This window comes from Aquarana catesbeiana, linkage group LG06 (genome assembly GCF_042186555.1).
Source record: "Aquarana catesbeiana isolate 2022-GZ linkage group LG06, ASM4218655v1, whole genome shotgun sequence".
Lineage (NCBI taxonomy): Eukaryota > Metazoa > Chordata > Amphibia > Anura > Ranidae > Aquarana > Aquarana catesbeiana.
Window position 1 is genome coordinate 79,315,718 of NC_133329.1, and position 26,187 is coordinate 79,341,904.

Sequence of the window (26,187 nt, forward strand, 5' to 3'; positions counted from 1 at the left end):
GGAGGCACTGATGGGCATTGATGGGCAGCACTGATGAGCAGGCACTGATGGGCACTGAAAGGCAACAGTGATTGGTGGCACTGATGGACACTGATTGGTGTCACTGATGGGCACCGATTGGTGGCACCGGTAGGCTTTACTGTAATCAGGGCACTGATGAACAGTGCCTTGATTACATATCCGGGTATTCCCTGCGAGGAGATGCCGCTGATCGTCTCTCCTTGCCACACACTCTGTCAGTGTGAGGCGATGAGAACCGATCACCGGAACTTCTCGCATTTACATGTGACTGGCTGTGATTGGACACAGCCAATCACATGGTTAAAGAGCCGCGCGATTGGCTATTTACAGAGATCAGGGTCGCGCCGTGCCCTAGCAACACGGTGCAGCCGCGATCGTCGTGCTGTGCGCCCCCGCATATGACGTCCACCCAGAATGAGAGCCGCACCGTCCCTCCGTCATTATAAATACACTTCCAGGTGTTTATAACGGCTCATAGAACTTCCCCTGACGATGACTTTATCTGCCTCTCTGTTTTGGGGTCACCATCCACAATCATGTGACTCCCGCGTTCATAAATGCCTGAGACAGATCCGTCCCTCTCACCTCTTGACTTGGTACAACGTTAACTTTGCAGTCTGATCGCTGGGGGAGAGGAGACTGAGGAAATGCTTCCCGTTGCCTGCAGAGGACTGATGACATCATCGCAGCCTAGACAAAGTCACTGGCCTGGAGCTCGATTTTCAGAAAAATTCTGTTGTTTGTATATTGAGGGATCTAATCATGCAGACTGATAAAGTTACTGAAAGGTCCACTTTAAGAACAACGCACCCACCGTGAGGCCGATATCTTATCTGAACGGTTATTAAAGCGCTCCATCATTGTAGCAGCCACGCTGCTTAATATAGTTATGCTTTATTTGTTACTGAAAGGTCGCCTTTAAATACCGCACTGTACTTTTTTTTAGAGAAAGCTACATGTAATCCAATGATTGATTAACTGTTTTATTCAAGAAACTGCCAAATTAAAACCATAAAATGGCTACATAGAAATAAATTACATTGATATGCAATATAAATTATAAACATTGAACAATTTTCTCTTTCATTTCATGATTGTTGGAAAGTGGCGTGGCTCACAAGATAAACAGCGTCACTCAAGTTTTATGTCTTTATTGGGTAATATACATGATAAATGTGCTGACTTTTGGAAAGAAAAATGTTCAACTGCCCAACTCCCCCCCAACCCCTTTCCCACCCCCCCACCACAAATCCAGCATTTGTAGGATAAAGAAGGAATGATTGAATGATTGTCAATGATACATTTGAATGATCCGATGAACACTTGGCTGAGTAGTGGAAGCATCGGTAAGTCCAGAGACGTGTGCTTGGACCGCCACGTGATGGAGATCCTATAAACTTGGCATTTTTTGTCCTCCTGATAATATCTGTTAATGTAGAATTCTAGCTAAAGCTTAACTAGTCTTAAAAATGCCCCCCCCCCCTCCTAACACATATACTTACTGGCCAATGTAAAAAAGATGTATATACGAGGTGTGACAATTTAATTCCTGGAATGCCTGCGGCGTAGCATTATGGCGGAGTGTCACGCAGCCATTCGCACTCACACGTTCTGACATGTTCTAACATGCACTCACCTGGGTTGCAGGCCAGGTCACTCAGTCTTTATGGAGTAGTGCAAAAAAAAAAAATAATAACACATGTATCCGTTGTGCTGTTGGCAAAAAATTAGTGAGAGGAATCTGGAACAGAGGATTAACTTCAAATTTGGCATTAAAAATTGGCAAAAGTTGCGAGTGAAACTTTAGCGCTGGTACACCAGGCTTATAGTGAACATTAGATGAAGAAATCAAGAGTTTTTGAAAGCCTTGGGCAGTTTAAGGAGAGGCAGGAAGAACAGAAGGTACAATGGTCAACCAAGATTGTTACTTGGAAAATTTGAAAAAGGTTACGGGAATCTGTTCAGAGGAAAAGACCAGAATTCTGGCCTGGCAATTGGATTCTCCACCATAAAAACGCTCCTGTACACATACCTCCCAACTTTTTGAGATGGGAATGAGGGACACCTATCAGCAAAAGTATGCAGGCATAGGACACACCCCTTGCCACACCCCCTTAAAGGAGAATTGTACAAAAAACAAGATTGGTTAAACCCACAAGTGTTTTTTTTTTTTTTTATCACTACTATTCCTTTATATTGGCTTTTGGAATTTACTAATGCAGCAATTTAGAAAATCAAATGAAAGGTTTAGCACTGGAAAACACTTTTTGATAGATAAAAAGTGCATTTTATATACAAGTATATAGATTAGACCAAAATGAGGAGGAAAGAGGGACAGAGGGACATTGCTCCAAATCAGGGACAGTTGGGAGCTATGCTGTACATGATGCGTTAGGTGTTTGTGAGTTCCTGGCCCAGAAATCCATTCCGAAAACTTGACCAACCACCTTATTCTCCTGACTTGGCACCCTGCAACTTTTGGCTGTTTCCAAAATTAAAAAATGCCTTTGGGCCTACTTCTTTTTGTTTAAAGTTAAAATCAGTATTTTTTGCTAGAAAATTACTTAGAACCCCCACCCTGTACCAGAGTCCCGCTATCCCCGGCTGTCAGGCACCGGGGTGCAGCTTCACCGGTCCGGACCTCTCAGAGTGTATTCTAATTGGTCTAATTGGTCGGCGCGGACCAATTGAAATCAATCTAGCCGGTTCTATCAGCGGGACCAGGGGGGCTGGGGAGGGGGTTCAGTATAAGTTCACCTTACAGATTTTTTTTTTTTTGGGTAAAATATAATATAATAACTGAGTAATACCAAAGAGATACCAAACATGTCACGCTTTGAAATTGCGCACGCTTGTGGAATGACGACAAAGTACGACACCTAAAAATCTCCATGGGTGATGTTTAAAAATCTTTACAGGTTAACAGTTTAGCATTACAGAGGAGGTCTAGTGCTAGAATTATTGCTCTCACTATAACATTTGCGGCGATACCTCACGTGTGTGGTACAAACACCGTTTACATATGCGTGCGCGGCCTATGTATATGTTCGCCATGGGGGGGGCTTTAAAATGTTTTTTAATTATATATTTTATTTTTTTTTTTAAATTACACTGTCTCTTTACATTTTTTTTTATTATTATTTTTATTTTTGGTTTTACAATAAATGTAAAATATAAGACCCCAGATCTCTCCTCTACCTTTGAAAGCATCAGATCAAAAAAAAAAAAAACATTCATCTGATGCCTTCCAAAAAAATGGCGCTTTTAGTGAAAAGAGAATCACCGGCTGAAAATATAATAATATATAATATAATATATATATTATTATTATTTTATAATTTATAATAATAATAATATTATATAATATCATTATTGTATAATTATTATAATTATAATATAATTATATAATATAATACCGGGTTATGGCTGACAGCTGTAGCCATAGCCCCAGTAATCCGCTTTAAACCCATAACATAAATGTACATTAGCGGGTGTTGAAGTGGTTAATAGGACACGGATTTGATGACATTCCCGGACATCCAGTGCGCCGCAACAAAGATACTGCACAGCATTCTGGAAAACAAATTCTAGGAATGTTTCCAGTCATGTGATCTGGCTCCCCTGTGTCAGCCAGCGGCAGCTGTAGGGGAGAGGAGGGACCGCCGACAATGGCTGCACCATGGGAGCCTATGGGTGATGTCATCGCTCCCAGCTTTCACAGCCATTGTCGGGCACACTCTCCCCTGCGCTGGTTGACTCAGGGGATCGGACTCAAAAAATAGGTAAGTATATACATCCTTTCTTACACAGGTTAAATGGTATAGGTGTTAGGAGGGGGGCATTTTTAAGACTAGTAAGGCTTTAGCTGGAATTCTCCTCTAAATGTATATAACTTAAAGTGAGCCTGCCTGCCATCATAAAGCTGAACTCCAAGTAATACTATTTTTAAGCAGGTTTCAAAATGACATCTTAGCTTCCCCAGATATAATCTTTTTTGTAATGTAATGCACTAGATACTATTTAGAAAGCTTCCAAAGGCTCAATTTCCCTTGTTCCCTGCTGTAAGACTGGTGGCTCCTAGTGGGAGGACCTAGGCATCCCATAATCCTGGTCTGTCCCTCCCACCCTGCACAATTTGATTGGCAGACTTGGAGACTCCAGGTCTGTCAAGCCCATTCTCACATCATATGATTGGCCATCAACCTGCCCACATTCACTCTCATTCACAGCGACAATTTCCATTGGATGACGGGAATCATAGCGTTTACTGTACTAGCCACACCCCTCAATGAGCAAAAGTGACACTGCTGCTTCTCTGACTACAGGTGCCCATGCAGAGCTAAGCTGTCTGCATGCAACTAATGACATCACAGACTATAGAAAGGTAGTTTTCTCCAAAAATACAATTTTCCCAAAAAAAAAAAAAAAAAAATGTTTTTGTACTGTACATATGGAGAGGAAATTTCAGTCAAATTTTTAAATGATCCTGGTTCAGTTTAAAGCTTTTAAAAAGAAAAAAGGGCCAAAAAGCCCTTTTGCTGTGGCCCTCTGATCCTACTTATACTTTGTTACTAAGGGGTCAAATTCCCCAAATTGGGAATAAGTTCCACCCACAAGAAGTAAGCCCAATTCTCTCCCGATCACACTGACCAATAAGACCGTTTTTGAAAATGAAGCGTTCTCATTGGACAGGGAAGGGCATATAGATGAGGTTTAGCTCCAAGTAGGAGGGGTTAAACCAGAAGGCAGGAAGGCTGGATCTTTGGTAACAAGGTGTAACCAGGATCAGAGGGGAGCACAGGAAAAGAGTTTCAGGCTTAGTTAGTAGTGGGCACCTTGTGCTACCTGCTCCTAGGCATTACTTTAAAAGCTGGAAAAATGCCTGACAAGTACACTTCAAAGAACAACTCCATGCATATAAATTAATTTTCTTACACTTTCTGGCCTTTCAAAGCAAAATATATTTCAGTCCATTCAGTGCACTACCAATTACCAGCAAAATTACATGAAATCTGTCTCTATATTAATCAATGGGCCACTGCCTGAGTTCAATTTACTTGCATTCTGCTCTAACGCCTCCCCTGAGCCAAACCCCATCCACTTTCTGTTCCCCCGTCCATTGAGAGCATTCAGTGGCCATTCCCATTTTAGCTAATTTGCTGGCTCTAAAAAGGGTGGTCACGATTGTAGTGACCATGTAGAACAGCAAGGTATGGGAGATTGCAAGAATATATGTATTATTTTACAAGTTAAAAAAGGTTCCTACAGATGTTTTAACTGTGTATTTAAATAATTGTCTGGTGTTGCATTTTTTTGTTACAAATTAAAAAAAAATAACAGTATATAAATCAGGAATCAAGCATTCCATCAAAGAGCAGATTGACGAGGTACAGGGCTGTTAAGCCATCACACAATTTAGTCCCCCTTTAGGTGGTCTATAGCTTTAAATTTTACAAGTTCTTACTGAATTGACACTAGACATCTTCTTCGTACTTTGTTTTTGGACTCTGCTACATCAAATACATTGCCGGACGGATCAAAGGTTTCACTTTAGTATTTTGGAAGTTCCCCCTCCTGCTCATAGGAGAAGAAGCCAACTCTCCTTCTGGCTGAGTCAAGGTAGGTCACCTTTGTGTCAGTGTCTATTCCATCGTAGGGTTGACTTCTTTGTGTCAGAGTCCATGAGAATCTTTTTTGGGGCTTCCCATGAGTCGGGAACGAGTGGCCCATCCTTTTGGCGTGAAGAAAAGACTCCATCCATTGGTTTCAGCTGTCAGTGTTGTTTGGCGAGAGGTGATTGGAAGGTCCGTTGGCTCGTTCTCTGAGTTCTGGTAGAGTAAGTGTATCAGGAGCAGAGGTCTTGCGCGGTCTGTCTTTGGGCAGGGTGAGAAATTCTGGAGGTTCGCCAGTGATGGGGGTGGCTGGGGCGCTACGGATAGCGGGGCACTGGCTTTCTGCGGTTATGGTAATGGTTGGAGCAACTGGTCCTATTTTCTCATTGGTGGCGGCCTGTGTCTCCTTCTCGTACTCTCGAACCTTTTCCATGGTCATTCCTGTGGGGTGAAAACATAAGAGTCATTTATGATGATAATTATATAGGCATTGCTTCAAAACTATGGAGTCAATTTCAGTGTAGCTTCAAAATGACTTGTATCCTTTCAGGTTCCTGGGGCTCTTTGCAGCTTTTAACCCCAATCTACAACTTATGGGAACACATAAAGGTAGATGGAAACATTAAAACATTACTGTTGAAACAACCAAGACAAGGAAGATACTAGAGCAGGGTTTCTCGGCCAGGGTTCCTCCATAAGTTGCTAGGGGTTCCTTGGGCAATGAGCAACTTCTACCTCTCAGATAAGTTCCCACTGACACCAATGATCTTTTTAGCTATCTGTAAGGGAATGAGTCTTCACAATGACCACAAGTGTAAGGAGCAATCTTCACATTTTCACACTAATGTATCATGAGTTGGAGATATAGTAGTTTTTAGCAGGGCTTCCCTGAGACCTGAAAGTTATTTTAAGGGTCCATCAGTGTTGAAAAGGTTGTGAAAGGCTGTGCTAGAGGCTTCACCAAGTTTCCACCAGCTTGCATTCTGTGGAAAACGGAAGGCCAAGTGTTCCCTCATTCTGAGCACCGCCCACTGTAGTTTTCAAAAAGATGTTTCCCCATATTGAATCATTCATCGCCATACAGAAATTCTGAGTTAAATCAGACTATAATGTATTTTTGTGTTCAAAATGTTATCACAGACAGACCCTTTAACTTGGCTAGGATTGGATCAAGTATGGGAACCTCTCTCTAGAATCAATAGACTGTCAGCGCAGCAGTCATTTAGCGAGATTGCTGACTCTACTGCTTGTCATAGAGATATCCACTAAAGGAGCACTCTACAAACATGGGACAGCAATGTAAAAGCCACATCAAAAAAATAGTATGAAGCTAAACTCTTGGCAAATATAAAAATACAGTAATGTATGTAGTCATGTGTTTATTAAAAATGTATTTGTCCTGGTGACCATAATCATGGCCACTGACACTTGACAATCCAAAATTTTGAGTTGTTACCAGAGTTAAAAAAGATGGAAATTCTTCCATTGTACTTGTTTCAGTGACAACTGTCCAAGAGTGAATTATCTCTTATTTTGGAGAGGTTGCAACACTGATAAAGAAAGTTAAGAGAAAACTCCCAAATGGGGCACATATAGCAAAACAAAAAAAAAAGCTTGTCAAGTGTTATAACCATGACTCAATCCAAGACTAAGAAAACAAGTTTTGGCTTTAGTTATACTTAGTGTATGTCCCAAATTCACCCGTAAAACCTCCATCTCCCCCTGCTTCTCCTAAACCTGGTACAGCTCAGGTCGCGGAGCCACTGTACTAAAAATCCGATGTTAGTACAGCGATCTCCACTGCTGACCTATTGTGTTGCCCCCCCGCCAGAACACTCCGGGCAGTGCTTTCAGCCATTGGCTGAAAGCTCTGATCAGGAGCCGTTCGGCAGACCTTTTTCGCTCATGAGCCTTTCGACAGAAGGCCATACACACGCAACGGTTTCTATTGAACCAGCTGATGCCGGCCGACATTCGACCCATGTGTACAAGGCTTAACGTTGTTCCTGTATTGAGAAACAATTTGTATTACTCCCTGTGACAACATCAACAAACTTGTAAAATTCTTGAATTCTTGAAGGGCAGCTGCTTGGAGCGCTAGGTACGCTCCCAGAACTACATCTCCCAAAAGGGCCCTTTCCCTACACATCTTGTCTGGGCAGGCTCCTGGAAGTCAAGGCAATAAGCATTGTTTTGTTGCCAAAGAAATCAATATACAGTCCATAAATATTGGGACATCGACACAATTCTAATCTTTTTGGCTCTATACACCACCACAGTGGATTTGAAATGAAACAAACAAGATCTGCTTTAACTTCAGACTTTCAGCTTTGAAAGTCTGGCTAATTAAATGAACTAACGCCCAAGCGCTTGATTCACCCAAACATGCCTAAACGCATTAAATCTTTTACGAGAATTGCCAAAATGCTGCTGTCAGGAGTAAAGGAGCCTAGGGGAGATGGCCAAATGTTCAGTGTGCATGAGGCGGAAAGCTCCGTACACACAGGCTGAATATGGCCCGGTATCAGCTGGTTCAATAGAAACCGGGTGATATTCAGCCCCAGTGTACAGCAGCTGGGGCATGACCAAAAAGGGTCTGCCGATCGGCATCTGATCAGCGCTCTTGGCCAATGGCTGAGAATGCTGGATGGTGTGTTCTGGTGGGAGAACCGTCCCTCTGTCAGAACACAATTGCTTAGTGGGAAGATCGCTGTACTAACTTCGCATTGTTAGTACAGGATCTCCTCCCAAGCTCTTCAAGCCCACTGGGTTTAACAAAAAAAAAACTGATAGTGTGTACTAGGCTTAAGTCTTACAAGTGTAGCTAGATAAAGGAACACTTCAAAAAAGCTCAATAGGTCTGGCGAGACGGCTCCCACACAGTAAAGCTTCCCTTGATGGGCACCCAACAGTAGCTTAAACCATACAAATACAGAGAGAAGCGCCAGACCAAAATTGGATAAAGTCCAAGATAATTTTATTTTTTGATAAATAAAAGTAAAATAAAAACAACAAACATTTTCGGGGAAGCACCACACCATCAGGGCTCAACACAAGATAAACTTGGATGGACATGGAGGAACCTCTATTGCTGTTCAGCAACTGTTGCTGAGGACAGTTCAGTACTGGTTCTAATATAAACCTGTGAAGTCACTGGAGTCCATCCAAGTTTTATCCTGTGCTGAGCCCTGATAAAGGGGGAGCGGTGTTGCCCCTGAAACGCGTTGGCTGTTATCATATTACTTTTTTTATCAACAATTTATAATTATCTTGGACTATTTTATCTGTTTTTTTGTCTGATGCTTCCTTCTGTATTTTTGTAGTTTAAGATACTAATGGGTTCCCATCAGAAAAGCCTGACTGTGTTGGGATTTCAGTGCCACTGTGTTTTTAATGCAAACAGGAATTTAGGAGCATTTTAAATTTCGCACAAATCAATGGGTATACTTCTGTACTCGCAGAGTTTTTAAAGGGCTAAAATATATGAGAAGTGCATGTATTGCCAAAATGTGCAGAATATGTTTCACATTTTTCCTGACATACACTTTAAATAAGCCTACAGTGTAAGAAAAGCCTGAGTGTAACTATTCTTGAAAATGCCCCCCCCCCCTCCGCCCTTCTTATGTATCCTGCCCGACCATTATAAAAAACATCTGTATGTTTAAATATTTTTAATCCACTCCAGTCACGTAATCCCACAGCTCTGGCTCCCCTGTGGCAGTGAGCAGCGGCTGCAGGGGAGAGGAGGGATCGTCGACAACTGCTGGGCCATGGGAGTCTTTGGGTGACATCACGGCTCCTGAAATTCACAGCAATTGCTGAGCCAGAGCTGCAGGATCACAAATAAGTAAGTGCTCCCATCTTTTTTTATACAGGTTAGGCAAGATTGGTTGAAGGAGGGGGAGGAGGGAATATTTTTAAGAATAGTTAGACTTAGGCTTTTTTTCCATTTTAGGGCTGAAAAGTTGTACTGTTCCCTTGCCCCCTGATACCGCCAAACTTCATGCCTGAGCCCCCACTAGCTACATTTCTGATTCCTTGTCCTTCCTACGTGTCCTGTTCCTCACCGCAGTACATTTCACCCTGAGCACAGTCTGCATCCTTTCCTAGAAATAGCCCCGTTGATTTATTTGTATTTTCTTCCTTTTTATGATCCCTGTTTTAAGCCTGCCGCATGTTTTCTCAAAGTTTATTAAGTTACTCTACATTACTGTATGTTCTTATTCTGCCTCCAAGGTATCATTGTGGTATTGATTTGCCAGGCTGATCATTCTCTTGGTACCTGCGGGAAGTTGGATTTGTGCTAAATATAAAACATTCTACGTAAAACAGAAGGAGAGATGGGTCTCCGGGGTGCAGGCTCCAGTTTTATTTCCTTCAGCAAAATATTGTGACGCGGCTTTACACAGTCATCAGAAAAGGGTTGCCAGTATCTGAGATGGAGCTTATAAACTGGTGCTACAGAAAAAGTCAGGAATGGGAGGACTGGACTATGGGGCAGGTAGGCATTGCAAGCCCAATAAGCCATTATTAATAAGATATGGTGGGCTGGTGGCCCTAAATAAAGACACTTCACCATTTAGAGATCAATCAGAGCAGGACAGGGGCACATGTCGGGCATTAGATTGAGAGTATATAGAGTTATTGGCTGTCTGTTCATCCCAGGGTTTGAGAGATAGAAGTTTTCCAGCACTGACTTTCTTGAGGCTTTGAGATATCACGTGACCACAAATTATGCCAATGCTGGAAGATGTGCCACAATAAACCATGTCCTTTAGGAATGCCCACCTTTCAGAGGCGTAGATAAGGGGGGGTCAGGGGCGCTCAAACCCTCCTAGAGCTTTGATTGATGGTGCAGTAGCTAGGCTAGTGTAGCCTTTCAGCTGCTAGACCCGCACACCTTGTCTCCTCCACTATGCTCACCAATGCATTATAGCACCTCTTGCTTGGTACACCTTCTTTAGCCATAGAAATCTGTCCCTTTTGTGAAAATGCCACTTGGTTGTGGTTGCCCATTCCAGGTCAAAGTTCTGCAGTTCTTTCCTGCCATCCAGTGTCTTTGATCTATCTCCTGCAGCTTTTATGCCTTTTTATTTCAAGAGCAAATGCAAGAACCAGTTCTGGCCAATCAGAAATCAGCTTTTGTTATTTTTCTCTGATCTGATGAAACATTATTGTCTGGCAGAACTTTAAACTGAAACTCTAAAAAGAGCACTCTGGGAGCTGTTATTGTTCACGTCTTGTAAAGTCACAAGCTCCAAAGATGTTGTTTGAATCCTGGCTTTACTATCTAGTGCAGCCTTTCTCAACCTTTTTTACTCCTGAGGAACCCCAAAAATAATTTTTAGGTCTCTGGGAACCCTAACTGATATCAATTAATCTGGGGGAAATGGAAAATGCCATACTCATGGGTGGTCAGTAGGAATAATAAAACCCTTACAGTGGTGGTCACCCTTACAGACAGCTAAACAGTAAGGCCTAGAGCAAGAGAAATAAAATGAAAAGGATAGTGAAGGGCCGGCATGACAGGGTGATAAGGGTGAGCAACTATGGGGTTAAGTAAGTGTAAGTGGAGAAATGGGGAGAGTTAGTATTAGCCAGGAGAAACAGGATGGGGAGGGGTGTGGTAGTTGATTTAAGGGGGAGTTGGTGTCTCCCAGGCATCAGTGGAGGGACAGGTGACAAAGCAGGCAGTTTCTATCGCTGCTGCGTGTCACAGCCACAGAGAAAATGGCCGACATTGACAGGATCCTGGCCCAGCTGCAGCATCCAAGGGGCCTGAGTGGCTGCAAAGCCAGGTAGCAGCCCTGTTGGAGGACCAGGCATCGGGGTCGGCTGCGAGGGGGGGGGGAGACATCCCACGTGCTCCGCGGTCTAGAGTGCCGGAGTGGTTTTCACCCAGATCCTCCCCCCCAAGCTTTGCGCCATGATAGGAGCCACATACGGGAGCCGTCAGCCCACCAGCGAAGCACCCACCGGCTTCCGCAGGTGGCGGTCCTGGACGGAATCCTCATCGGAGCTGGAGCTCGGCGGGCGGGGAGTCAGGTAGAGTGCGCATGCCGCCTCCGCCTGCCCAGCGGCACTGTCCAGAGTCCGCGGACTCCTCTCCCTCTGACATATCGGGATGGGGGGGGGTCTTGGCGAGGGAGTGGCAATGTCTGTCAGAAACCATGAACCAGACCGAGACAGAAGTACAGTAAAATCACACTTGTTTATTAATAAAAATAAAAAGGTAAATAGAGTAAGCGTAGTCAAAGCATAGCCAGAGTCCATTAACTGGATCGGGTAGTCAGCCAAGGCAGAGTTTAGTAACCAGATCGGGTAATCAGCCAAGCCGCCAGAGTTCAGTAACCAGATCGGATAATCAGCCAGGCCAGAAGTCAGGGATCCAAGTAGAGGAACAACAAGCAGGATAAGGAGCCAGAAGGGATGTCAGCAAAGCCAGTCTTTAAACAGGAACGCAGGAGATGGTTTCTTGTGATGTGACCAAGGCGAAGGCAGGAATGAAATGAGCTGGAGATCTTTAAGTAGGCGGGACTGACGAGCAGATCCACAACAGCTGGTTAACTGTGGAGAGAGATGAGAGCTGCCAATTAGCCGACAGCTGAGCGGCCAGCTCAGAGAAGGAAGGGCTGAGCCAGCCCTGACAATGTCACAGCTACCGGGCCGTTAACTGATGCGGCCGGCGGCTCCGGTGTGCTCGAGGTGACCCCAGCTAGGAAAGAGAAGGGGGGAGTGCTGCAGAAAAGCGGAGACCATGGCCTGGGGTCTGGGATATATGGGCGGTCGCAACAACACTTCTGTGGGCAGACCCGGTGCTTGGAGGCAGAGCCAAATATGGCACGGATCTACGGCAGCAAGGCCCCCATCGCCTGGGCTGCTTCAAGCTGATGATCTGCAACTGCCAGAAGTACGGTTGGAGGGTGAGCTGTCTTGCTCAGAGGAGGAGAAATCGTGGAGCCAGCCTGCACTGGGGGATTCTGAAGCGACAGCTGTTGGGGGCACCCCTGGTCAGCCTGGTAAGTCTGCTAACTTATTTGCTAGTGCTGGTAACAGTGTTTTGGGAAGCTTGTTGTAGGTAGCAGATGGGAGCACGGCAGTAGCAGGTGGAGCCAGGCCGCGGGTAGCGGCGGGCTCTGCGTCCGGCCCACAGGTGGTGGGTGTTCCACCAGCCATGTCCGGCACAACTACGGGATTTGTTAGGGGGGCTGCGGGACTTAGTGCAGCGCTTTGTTGGGGGTAGTGTGGGGACAACCCAGAAGGTGTCCCCATGGGTCTAGTCGAGTAGCGGAGCAGTTGCAGGCGGTGCAGGTACGGGGCCCAGTGTGGTACCCCCCCATCCCACTGGTTACGGCAGTTGCTCCTTCTACCATGGGACGCGTAGTATCTCCACCAATGCAAGGGGCTGCAGTTGCGGAGTCAGGGGCTAAGGCCAGATCGTCGCAGGATGCCCTGGGAAAGGTGGATGCTGTGCAGATCACCGGCGCAGCAAAGTTTGAGGTTTATGTGTGTTTTGAAGGGCCGTTGGGGGCACACTTAAAACAGGAGGTCCGGGATAAGAGTTGAAAGGGTCAGTACGTAGAGATCTTCTCCCTGCTGCCTCTTGAAAAATTTTACCTGGATAGGGTTAAGCCCGATGACACTAAGACCGATGACACTAAGAAGGAGGATGAGGAAAGGTTGCGGTACAGGTTGAGTACGTAGAGATCTTCTCCCTGCTGCCGCTTGTAAAATTGAACCTAGATAGGGTTAAGCCCGGAGACACTAAGAAGGAGGATGAGGAAAGGAGGCGGTACAGGTTGATCCCGAGGACTTTCGCCAATTGGCTGCAGGCGTTTGCAGGGTTTCTTGGAGAGCTTCTTGGAGGGCTTTGTGATCCCATGTTCATTAATTACAGTGCCACCTATGGCGCGAAATTTGCGTTCCACATTACGGCATCCTGGGGTGGTATCTGAGAAACTGGCTAAAGAAGTGGCATTGGGTCCCATGGGAGGACCGTTCGCGGTTAGGCCACTTGGTAATCTCACCGCTGGGGGTGATGCCTAAGAAGGAACCGCACAAATTTGCCTTATACACCACCTGTCTTTCCCGAAGGGAGGTTCGGTCAACGACGCCATAGATCCGGAGGCGTGTACGGTTTCGTACACTTCTTTTGATGCGGCGGTTGGCTGGGTTTGCCGTTACGGGAAAGGGGCTCTGATGGCAAAAGCGGACATTGAATCCGCTTTTCGTTTACTCCCTGTCCACCCGGACAGTTTCCGCCTGCTGGAGTGCTGTTGGCAGGACAAATTTTACGTAGATCGCTGCTTGCCTATGGGCTGCTCTGTTTCCTGTGCTCTGTTCGAGAAGTTCAGTTCTTTTGTGGAATGGGTGGTCCATGATGTATCGGGGGTAAATTCCGTCATCTATTATTTGGATGATTTCCTTTGCGTGGGGCTGCCTTTTTCTAAGGTGTGTACGATACTTTTGTCCACGCTGCAGCACATTGCAGGTAGGTTCGGTATTCCATTGGCTGCAAACACGACGGAGGGCCCGACTACCATGCTAAGTTTCTTAGGCATAGTTCTCGACTCGGACACCATGGAGTGTCGTTTGTCGGAGGATAAATTGTTGGCCCTCAAGATGGAGATCTGTGTGATATTGTGACTATGCAAGATCCAGTTGCGGAAGCTGCAATCCCTGTTAGGTAAGTTTAATTTTGCATGCCGCATTATTCCCATGGGCGGGGTTTTTTGCCGACGGCTGTCGGCTGCCACAGCAGGGGTTAAGTCCCCTACCCATTTTATCCGTCTCAACCAGAAACATCGGGAGGATTTGAGGGTGTGGCACACATTTCTGGAACACTATAATGGAAGATCAGTATGGATGTCTGGTCCGATGAGTAATTTTGACCTGGAGCTGTTTACGGACGCAGCAGGGTCATCAGGTTATGGGGCCTTCTACCAGGGTCATTGGAGTGAGGAACCTTGGCCAAGTTCCTGGGGAGACGTGGGTTTCCTTAGTAACATGGTGCTCCTGGAGCTTTTTCCAGTAGTACTGGCTATGGAAATATGGGGTGAGTCGTTTCAAACTTGAAAATTCATTTGAATTGCGACAACATGGCAGTGGTTCAAGTCATTAACCGCATCTCAGCGCCGTCACAACCTGTCATACGGTTGTTGCGGCATATGGTGCTACGCTGCCTTCAGTTGAACATTTTTCTGTATGCTGTACACCTCCCAGGGGTAGACAATACTTCCTTGTCTTGATTTCAGTGGGACAGGTTTCGGGAACTTGCACCAGCGGCCGAGCAAAGGGGTGTCCCTTGTCCCGGGTGGCTGTGGGAGATTGCCTTGGACCCATCGCTGGATGGATCAGAAGGTCGGTGATTGAGACTACATGGATGGCCTACTCCAAGGTATGGCAGGAATGGTTGGAGATGTTGCATTTAGCTGGGGTGGAGCAGGGAGATTTGGAAGTACGGCTTGTGGTTCTGTACTTTGTTTCTAGGAACATGGAGCAAGGTGTGTCGGTGTCTGCCCTGGAGCGGAAACTGGCAGGCTTGGCGTTTTTCTTCAAGTTGCACGGCTGGGTGGATTTTACGAAAGATTTTTGGGTTCGTCAGGCGGTAAAGGATATCGGAAGTCACATAAGCGCAGGGATGCTAGGCGGCTCGTGTCCTTTAGTAATTTACAGGCCATTTTTGTGGGGCTGGACTCGTTATGTTCATCCAAATACAAGGTTGCCTTATTCAAGACGGCTTTTTCCCTGGCATTTTTGGGGCATTTCGGATTAGCAAGCTGGTCAGCCCATCTCGGAAGATACCGAGGGGGAATATTGGTGCAGGATGTGTTTTGTAGTGGGGACAGGTTGCAAGTCTTGCTGCGCAGGTCCAAGACAGACCAGGTGGGGAGTGTGGGTGCAACTGTTTACACTGCCAGATTCCGGTGAGGGTGGTGCGGGAGTATATAGATATGCACCCGGTCATGGAGGGGCCGTTTCTGATACATGGGGATGGGTCTCTGTTGCCCAAGTTTCAGTTCATATCCATTTTCAGGAAGGGTCTTCGGGCAGCTGGCTTGGAAGAAAAACAGTATGCCTCGCACTCCTTTCACATCGGGGGCGGCCACAGCTCGGTGCAGGCTGGTTGAGGCATTGGTAGATGGGACTCCAGGAGATTCCATCCCTACATTTGCCCACATTTGTTGGTTGATTAATCATTGGTAATGGGGGGGGTGTCCTATGGACGGCAGGTGTATATTGTGGTTCTTTTTATGTTGGGTGAGTATTCCTGGGGAGATTGGTTTTATCCAGTGGTTTTGTTCTTTTCTTTCAGATGGAGTGCAGCTACGCCTAGTCTGGATCATGGGCCACTCATATGTTTTTTGGGGGGCCAGGCGAGCGCACGTTAGGCCGGATGGCAGGCAGCTGGGTATTTCCAGGAGGGAGGCGTGTGGCCGCTGGTTATGGGAACCAGGGATGATGTGGAGCAGGGCCATGCCTGAGGTGCATCGTTTTGCACGCCTTGACAGGCCACCGGACATTTTAGTGCTCCATGTTGGTGGGAACTAGCTGGGGGTTCGTTCCAGTAGGGAGCTCATTATGGACATCAAATTCGATTTCCTGCGGCTCCGTACAGCCTTCCCCAATATGATGGTCTTGTGGTCCGACATGGTGGCTCGGACGACTTAGCACAAGGCGGACTCAACAAAACTTGCATAAATGACTGTAAAGTGGTGCTGCGATTTTTTATTCTGAATGGGGGCATGGCCATCCGCCATTTAGAATTGGAGTCAGATAACAGGCTGTACCTGAGAGGAGGATGGCGATCATTTATCTGTGGAGGGATTTATGGTCCCTGGGGTTACAGGACGGAATTCAACGTGCATTGCGGGTGTGGAGGGGCCTTCAAGGGTAAGGTGTCACCCTTTTGGGCGGTGGCGGTTGTTGGTCTTTTGACGGTGTAAGAAAATACTTTAGGGATGGAAGTGTTGGGTACTCATCTGTGGTATGTGCCCCTTTGGTGTATTCCAGTTAAATAGGATAGCTGGAATATGGTAATGGTTGCTCTGTGGCTAGTGGGTTGTCTCCGAGCTGGTGTGTCACGGCTGGAGGCTTATTATGGTAAAAGGACCCACAGTGTATAAGTGGAATCGTTTTGGAATTCTGAGTGCTGTCAAAAGACCAACAGGCTGAAGACTGTTATGTTGTTTTTCAGATGGTGATGTGAAAATAATGTTAATTTTAATTTCAATAAGTTGTTTTGTTAATAAAAAAGGCTGCTATGGCCGTGTGTACTCCATTTCAGGTGTGGTCTAACAATACGTACCTTCATCAGTCTCTTCTCTTTTGTTTATGAATCGGGACGTTATTTGAGCAAGTTGGAGATCAACACTGGTATACCTTTTAGAGCCCAGGAGTGGCTCCCAAGCGTGATTTGACATAGTTTGAGTACTGTGTCACACGCTCTGAGGTGAGCGCATATGCTTTTGGGGGTCACTGGAGAGCACTGAAGCATGCTATATTGTTGTGCACTTCTTGGATGAGCATGATGGATATCACTGATTATGGACACTATATTTGTGCACTTTGTATTCATTATTTATGAACTTTATGAACTTTACCTATCACCTTATTGAAGGAGTGTGTGCTCTTTCAATCCTGCGTCAACACTTGGATTCTTAATACTTTATGCACGTTGCACTTTTGTTATTTATTTATCACAGATTGTGAGCACTTATTATTGTTAGATTATATTCTTTGATATTTGCATTGATTTATACTGTTTATAATTCTTTAGCACAGACACATTTATTTATTTTTCCGTATCATGATGTAGCTGGCTTTGCCAAGTGACATTGGTCTTGCAACTATACAGGCACTATCCAATGGGAGGTTTGAAGTTTGAAGAACATTCCTATGCAGATTCAATTGCCAACAGAGGATGATTCAAGGTGCCATGCTATAATCTATACATATGGATACATGTGATGACATGGGCACCTTTCCATGGGATCTCTGACATATTTGCCATAATTTGCTCTGGTTCTACACTGTCCACATGTGTGTTGGTCCTAAATCGCATGTGTACACAAGGGAGGAGCGACGTGCTGACGTCACCACCATCCACCGCTGATCCCGGAAGCGACGGGCAGCAGCTGTGAGCCGGCCGGCATTGTTTGTGTACACATGCGATTTTAAGCTACAACACTGTAAGTGCTTTTCTTGTGATTTTTTATTAATAAATGTCAGTATTACGCTATGGAGCTCTTTCTTTCATTCTTGGGATCTGAGTGCCAGTCTACCATCTAGCGGACCCCCTGAGAGGTGACCCTTGGAGCCATAATATTGATAGAGACCCAGTGGCTGGGGGACACAGCCACCTGCACATGCGATCTCCTTAAACAAGAGATCAAAAGATCTGGTAAGGCGCAGATCGTTTTGTTTGGTGGAGGAATTTCCCTATCATCACATCCTTCAGGGTGACAACAGTGCATGCTTCACATCAGCAGAAGAGTGTTGTTTTACTTTATACCAATATTATTAATGCTCTTTCATTCTCCACTGGTGAAAGACTTTTCCAGCAAAGGAACGTTTTTGTATGGACCTTGTTCAACATACTTGATGTTTGATTGCATATATACATAAGAAGTAATCTTATATGTCACATATTTGTGGTTACTAATGTGTGTTCTAGCTATCATCATCCCTTTTCCAAATACCATTATTAGTTTTATATCATATATAGGTGTATATGTTATGGTCATATAAATGGTTTATGACCACATTCACTTAATCACAGCAGCGCAGCCCTTCTTGGTATAATATGCATTTTTAGTGCAGAAAAAAATGCACGGAACTGCATCTGGTGTGAACTGGCCCTAAGTGAAAATGTCCAAATTGGGCCCAAAGTGTCAATATTTTGTGTGGCCACCATATTTTCCAGCACTGCCTTAACCCTCTTGGATATGAAGTTCACCAGAGCTTCACAGGTTGCCACTGGAGTCCTCTTCTACTCCTCCATGATGTCATCACAGAGCTGGTGGATGTTAGAGACCTTGCACTCCTCCACCTTCTGTTTGAGGCTCACTAGGGTTTAGGTCTGGAGATATGCTTGGCCAGTCCATCACCTTTACCCTCAGCTTCTTTAGCAAGGTAGTGGTCGTCTTGGAGATGTGTTTGGGGTCGTTATCATGTTGGAATACTGCCCTGCGGTCCAGTCTCCATAGGGAGGAGATCATGCTCGGCTTCAGTATATCACAGTACATGTTGGCATTCATGGTTCCCTCAATGAACTGTAGCTCCCCACTGCCGGTGGCACTCATGCAGCCCCAGACCATGACACTCCCACCACCATGCTTGACTATAGGTAAGACACACTTGTCTTTGTACTCCTCACCTGGTTGCCGCCACACACGCTTGACACCATCTGAACCAAATAGGTTTGTCTTGGTTTCATCAGACCACAGGACATGGTTCCAGTAATCCATGTCCTTAGTCTGCTTGTCTTCAGGAAACTGTTTGCGGGCTTTCTTGTGCATCATCTCTATAAGAGGCTTCCTTCTGGGACAACAGCCATGCAGACCAATTTGATACAGTGTGCAATCTTGGCAATTCTCTTATAGCCTAGGCCATCTTTATGTACAGCAACAATTCTTTTTTTCAGTTCCTCAGAGAGTTCTTTGCCATGAGGTGCCATGTTGAACCTCCAGTGACCAGTATGAGAGTGAGAGCGATAACACCAAATTTAACACACCTGCTCCCCATTCAAACCTCAGACCTTGTAACACTAATGAATCACATGACACTGGTGAGGGAGAAAGTCTAATTGGGCCCAGTTTGGACATTTTCACTTAGGGGTGTACTCACTTTTGTTGCCAGCGGTTTAAACATTAATGGCTGTGTGTTGAGTTATTTTGAGGGGACATCAAATTTACATTGTTATACAAGCTGTACACTCACTACTTTACATTGTAAAGTGTCATTTCTTCAGTGTTGTCACATGAAAAGATAGAATAAAATATTTACAAAAATGTGAGAGGTGTACTGACTTTTGTGAGATACTGTATACCTGCTAAGATTCCATCCATGAAATTTTGTTGCCTTTTTTGGGAACGATGCCTAATACATAATTCATTTTTCCCACAGCTGCTCTGATTGGGTTTTTTAATAATTGGCCAATTATGGTTTTACAAGTTAGGTTTTTATATGTTCTAGGTTTTTCAATAAAGCATACATTTTTAATCCTGTCAAGCGATTTGCTGGGTCTTACACTCATCTAGGGATAAATTACAGATTCTGATATATTGAGGTTGAGCTTTAGTCTTGTTTTTATTAAAAAAAAAAAAAAATCAACTGTAATAAGCACAGACAGTGTTTGAATACCAGTATAGACAAAAAGTTAGTACTTAATTAAAAAAACAAAGGCCTCGCTCTCACACAGATATAATGGTTTACTGAGACACTTACCATACCACTCTTCTACCCATGCGAAGGCTTGCCGGTGACCGACGATCAGCAGGTCCCGAATAACCTAATAATACAGAGGAGAAGATTTCAGAATCGCTGTTTCACAAGACACAAATCTGTGTCCATCTACAACTGGCCATACATGTGTCAATTCAATCATGTGATTGAACTTCCAATTCTATTTTTTTGTTAAAATCACAAAGCAGTCCAAGACGTAAAATGGTGGTCCTGATCAATGGCAAGAAGATGGGATCAGAATAGACCAGATTGAACGCTACAAATAAATTGGATCACTTTATATAAAATTGCTGTTGTTTTTTTCCCATGTTCATTTCATTTCAATTCAATCTTTCAATCAACTGTATTGAAGCTGTCAATATATTGCCCAGTTTTTACCAAAATTTGGTCAAACTCCCCTCTGTTTTGGTTGCAACTCTAACATTTTGTTTTCTCTATCACTTTCTGTCTGAGTGATAATGGTCACCAGAACAGATAGAGAAAATGGATCTTCCTAGTGGGGACTTAGACAGCAATACACCTGACAGTGGTTTTAACATTTCACAACATTATTTGGCCATCATCAAAATTATGGTTTTTATGGAGTTGGGACTCAACGAGACAGTACAACCATACAGGTTATGGTGAGAAGGAAATAAGACGAACAAAAAGTCCTTCAACTGAATCAGGGTGTTCATGTTTCACCTCTCCCAAAATAAAAGGACTTTTTGTTTGCTTTAGTCCTTTCTCACCATAATCGATATCAGCCATTCCTAACTCAGGCTCTTCCAGAGGTTACTATGGGTTCTTGATCCGTGACTGTTTTTCCTTCCATTTGGTGGTTCCTGTAAAGTTTTGAGCTAGCACCACTTGGCAGAGCCAGCTTCATGAACCCAATTATCTTTTTAGCTATCTGTAAGGGTGGTATTCTGACCACCACTGCAAGCCCCGATTCACACAGGGGCGGCACGACTTGCAGGTCGCCTCACCGAGGCGACCTGCCCACGACTTCCACGGCGACTTGCAAAACGACTTCTGTATAGAAGTCTATGCAAGTCGCCCCCAAAGTAGTACAGGAACCTTTTTCTAAGTCGGAGCGACTTGCGTCGCTCATATTAGAACGGTTTCATAGTACAGAACGGGAGGCGACTTGTCAGGTGGCTAGGTCGCCTGACAAGTCGCCCCTGTGTGAACTGGCAGTAAGGGGGCATTCTTCCCACTAGTCATCAATGTAAGGAGTATTTTTCTATTGCCCACCAATGAGATGTTTTTTGCAAGGGTTCCTTCAGAACTGAAAATTATTTTGAAGGCTCTTCTGTAATAAAAAAGGTTGAGAAAGGCTGATCTATATGTTATATTGTCTCATTCTTGGGTTCGGATACTCTTTAATGACCCACATAAAGGAGTTTTGCAAACACCCCATGGTTACATGTCACGCAACAAGGGATTCACAATGGGAACAAAGCCCTCACCCACCTTGTGCACAAATTGCTCGACTCGAGTCTGAAGGCCCCACACCTCGAACTTGACATTAACTAATTTGTAGGAGCACATAATGGGCTTTGTCTGGCACCTCCAGCCCTCCTGAAGAGGCCCGCGGCCCGTCTTGCTGGAGACAAAATGCCTGAGATCCTGCAATAGAGAGGGGAAGAATGAAGGCGTCCCTTTGTGTCAGCCTGACATTGCAGGCCTCGCTCTTCGAACATTTCCTGAATATGAATTAGAATTAAATTAGAAAAAGATGGAGTGCTGATAGCGGGAAGGAGCGCGGTGCCGGGTCTAGTAATGAACTCTTCTCAGAATAAAGCCTTTTTCCCAGAATCCTTGTATTATAGTTTTCTGGATGGTTTAATAAGCTAAAGGGCGACATGAGTACAAGCCACTACAAAACTTAGAAATTTCATTTTACTTCTCTGGCTACAATGCAGTGAGATATGGGACTGGCTATCATGGTTACTGCCTTCTGCCCAGCACCATTGCACTTCATCTTTCCTTACCATAACACCATTGCACTGTGACCTGCCTTACTATGACACCATTGCACTTTGACCTGCCTTACCATAACATCATTGCACTTTGACCTGCCTTACTATAACATTATAGCACTTTGACCTACATTACTATCCCATAATCGCACCATCATAGCACTTTGAACTATCTCTCTACAACAACATTGCACTTTGACCTGCCTTAATATAATACCATTATACTTTGACCTGCCTTACTATAACATCATTGCAATTTGACCTACCTTACAAAAACACCATTGCACTTTGACCTACCTTACAAAAACACCATTGCACTTTGACCTGCCTTACTATAACACCATTGCACTTTGACATGCCTTACCATAACAGCATTGCTCTTCGACCTGCCTTACTAAAACACCATTGCACTTCAGCCTGCCTTACTAAAACACCATTGCACTTCGACCTGCCTTACTATAACACCATTGCAATTCAACCTGCCTTACCATAGCACAGTGATGGCTAACCTTGGCAACCCAGATGTTTTGGAACTACATTTCCCATGATGCTCACTCTGCAGTGTAGCTGAGCATCTTGGAAAATGTAGTTCCAAAACATCTGGGGTGCCAAGATTCGCCATCACTGCCATAGCACCATTGCACTTTGACCTACCCTACCATAACACAATTGCACTGTGACCTGCTAACTATAACACCATTGCACTTTAATATGCCTTACTAAAACATCCTAGCACTTTGACCTTCCTTACTATATCACCATTACACTTTGACCTGCCTTACTATAACATCCTAGCACTTTGTCTTGTCTTACTATAACACCATTGCACTTCAACCTGCCTTACCATAACACCATTGCACTTTGACCCACCTTACTATAACACCATTGCACTTTGACCTGCTGTACTATAACACCAAAGCCCATTCAGAGCACGGGCTGCTCTACCATAACCTGTGTTAAAGCACGTGCATTTATGGCATTGCAGCAGACCAGGCTGGTGTGAATGGGCCATAACAGTCTCTTGTTTTGCTGCCACCCACCTCGGTACTCTTGTAATATCTCTCCGGGATCTCGTCATATGCGATGTCTAGGTGTATCACCTCATGGGTGTCCTCTGCCGAGTCCGAATTAAATATCTGCAAGACAACACCTAAGTCAGTGCCACAAGATTTAAACATTTTTTTTTGCACACAGATAGAATCTTCTAGATCGTGTTTCGGGGAATTTTAGAAGGGGGGGATCACAGAAAAGGGGAACAATAATTAAAGTTGACCCCCAGACAGGACTTTATTTTTATTTTGGATGGAGTGGGGAAGGGTTGAGACACTTGTCATGTTTTTATCACTGTCTGTGTCCCTGCCGGGGAGATTTCCTGTCATTTCCTGTTTTGGTGAACGATTCTCCCACGTTCCCCGTCATTGGAAAACAGATCAGGAATAAAAACCGGACTCCAAGCTTCAGGAGTCATCCTCAAACTATTTTAAATAAAACAAAAGTACTCCTGAAAGATCAGAATAAGTTCATTTTCAGACAGACATAAAAGAGACACATTATTGCAGTTCTGTAGTTATTAATACATTTATTACTTTATTTTTTCTGCTTTAACCACCTCAATACAGTGCACTTACACCCCCTTCCTGCGCAGGCCAATTTCAGCTTTCAGTGCTGTCACACTTTGAATGACAATTGCGCGGTCATGCTACACTGTAACTATGTGAAATTGTTATCATTTCCTTCACACAAATAGAGCTATCTTTTGTGGTATTTAATCACCATGGGGTCGCGCCATGTCCTAGCAACACAGCGCGGAGACGCGTGAGAGTGGTCGTTCTGGGAGGCCATCATATAACGTCCACCCAGAAGGAGAGCTGCACCGCCCAGCCGTCATTTGACAGTGGGCGGGCGGCAAGTGGTTAATGTAAGCGCAGTGTAAGTACCTATATTTGACTTGCTATCAGCCTCTTGCAGTCCCTGTACAACAAAGCTCAAACAGGGGAAAGTATCACACAGAAAAAAAAAGTCCATTTAATCATTTTTTTCTGCATTGAAGCCTCCAGAGCATCACTTCCACTATCAGGGCAGACTATTGCTATCTAATTGCTATCCTGCAAACTATTCCCCCGTCTGTACACATATAGAGAATTTCGGTTATGGGGCTGGAGGAAGTATTTAATAGACTACGAGAGCAGGGACCTAACCGCATTTGTGTCCCATTGAGATGTATGAGCCCCTGTGCAACGGTGGCACATGGGACTTGTAGTCTTCCCATTTACAGATGTGTGAATGGATGAGGCGGCTGTGCAGGCAGAGTCACACACAGCTGTGCTGAATTAAATAAAATATACAGACTGTTGCTGGATGAAGAATGTAAGTGAAGTAAGTTGAGGGGGGGGCAGTTTGAAGGTGGGGGATAAGGAATGGCACCATGTTTCATGTTATGCCTAAAAGGGATTGTAAAGGTTCGTTTATTTTTTTTTTCTTTTTTCTTATTTTAAATAACAAACATGTTATACTTACCTGCTGTGTGTAAAGGTTTTCCACAGAGCGGCCCCCCCCATCCTCCTTTTCTGGGGTCCCCCAGCAACGCTCCTGGCTCCTCCTCTTCATCGAATGCCCCCACAGAGAGCCGTTTTTTCATGGGGGACCCCCGTGCGGGCGCGCTCACGAGTTCTGCTGCTGCCTCCATTGACACAGACAGCAGGACTCGGCCCTGCCCCCATCTCCCGCGTCAATGGATTTGATTGACAGCAGCGGGAGCCAATGCATGTGCATGAACTGATTGGCTCCTTCTTCCTCTCACACTCCAGCTTTGCTGTACAGTGTACAGGGACTGCAAGAGGCTGATACCAGGACAAATTCAGGTACTTACATCGCTTGCATTTGAAAAATACATTTTAGACATGTGCACTGCCGAAAAATGTGTTTGTTTTCGTTTTATTCATTTATTTTCGTTATGATCGCAATTGGTAAATTAGTAAATTCGTAGAATTCGAAAATTTGTAAATTAGAAAATCCAAAAATAAGAATGACCATCCAAAAATTTGAAAGAATAACTAACTAATAATAACTAACTATTAAATTATAGCTATTGGAGTTTCCTTTCAAATGTGGCTGTTAGTGAACGTAACCAATACGAATTTATCAGAAAATACGAATTATCCGAAATGACGAATGCCGCATCTAAACGAATGGAATGGAACAAATTAATAATAAATAATAATAATACTACTAATAAAACGTTTTTAGAATATTGTTATTTATTATTATTAATTCATTACGTTCCATTCGTTTAGATGCGGCATTCGTTATTGTGGATTAATTCGTATTCGTTACGTTTAAAAACAGCCAAATTTGAAAAGGAAATTCCAATACCTATAATTTAATACTTAGTAATAGTTAAGTTATTATTAGATCAGATTTTCACATTTTCAGGGTTTTCGGATTTTCGAATTTCTGAATTTTCGAATATTCGAATTTACAAATATTCGGAAAAATTTGGTAAACGGCTTTTCGTTACTTTAGATATTTCCAAATTAACGAATTGTCGAAATTCGTTAGGAAACTAATTCGGAACGAAACGAATTGCACATGTCTATTGAATCAGGCATTAATAAGTACAGAGCTGCATTCATCTGTGTGTTTTATATCTGTCAATAAAAAGTAAGTGAATGTGGACTTTGCACAAACATCTTAAAGCAGCCCAACTTACACTGTCATTGTCACCGCAGTCATCAGAATATCTCGTCTCAATGTGGATGGAGAATTTTGGGAGGAAGGAGCACTGCATTATGGAAAAAAATATTTATGTTAGAAGCCATGACGTAACATGGGACACAGACATCAAATAATAAACATTTGCAAAGTTGTGATAAAAATTGCAGTTCTTTGTCTAATATGATAATTTCCTACAATCATAAGTGCCATCTAGTGGCCATAATATGGTGTTTCCCTGAAATACCTCAATCAGAAAAATACCACAATATGAGCACTAGTTGTTGGTGTTGAGGCCAAATAATTCAATTTTAGTCTCATCTGACCACCTTAAACGTACCTTGAAGATTCTGAGGCCACAAAGGGAAAAAGGTGCTATGATCAGAGGAGACTAAAATGGAATTATTTGGCAT

The 26,187-nt window shown here is 44.2% G+C and overlaps 1 protein-coding gene across 1 annotated transcript in view; it reads right to left on the reverse strand.

The window, feature by feature from the left end:
* Positions 1–3,145: 3,145 nt before the first annotated feature.
* PITPNC1 (phosphatidylinositol transfer protein cytoplasmic 1) overlaps positions 3,146–26,187 on the reverse strand; it is a gene marked incomplete in the record, with an annotated part of 73,364 nt that continues 50,322 nt past the window's right edge. The window contains 5 exon segments of the mRNA XM_073636291.1: positions 3,146–6,074; positions 20,082–20,145; positions 21,555–21,710; positions 23,104–23,199; positions 25,773–25,844. Coding sequence (XP_073492392.1) covers positions 5,788–6,074; positions 20,082–20,145; positions 21,555–21,710; positions 23,104–23,199; positions 25,773–25,844 — 675 coding nt within the window.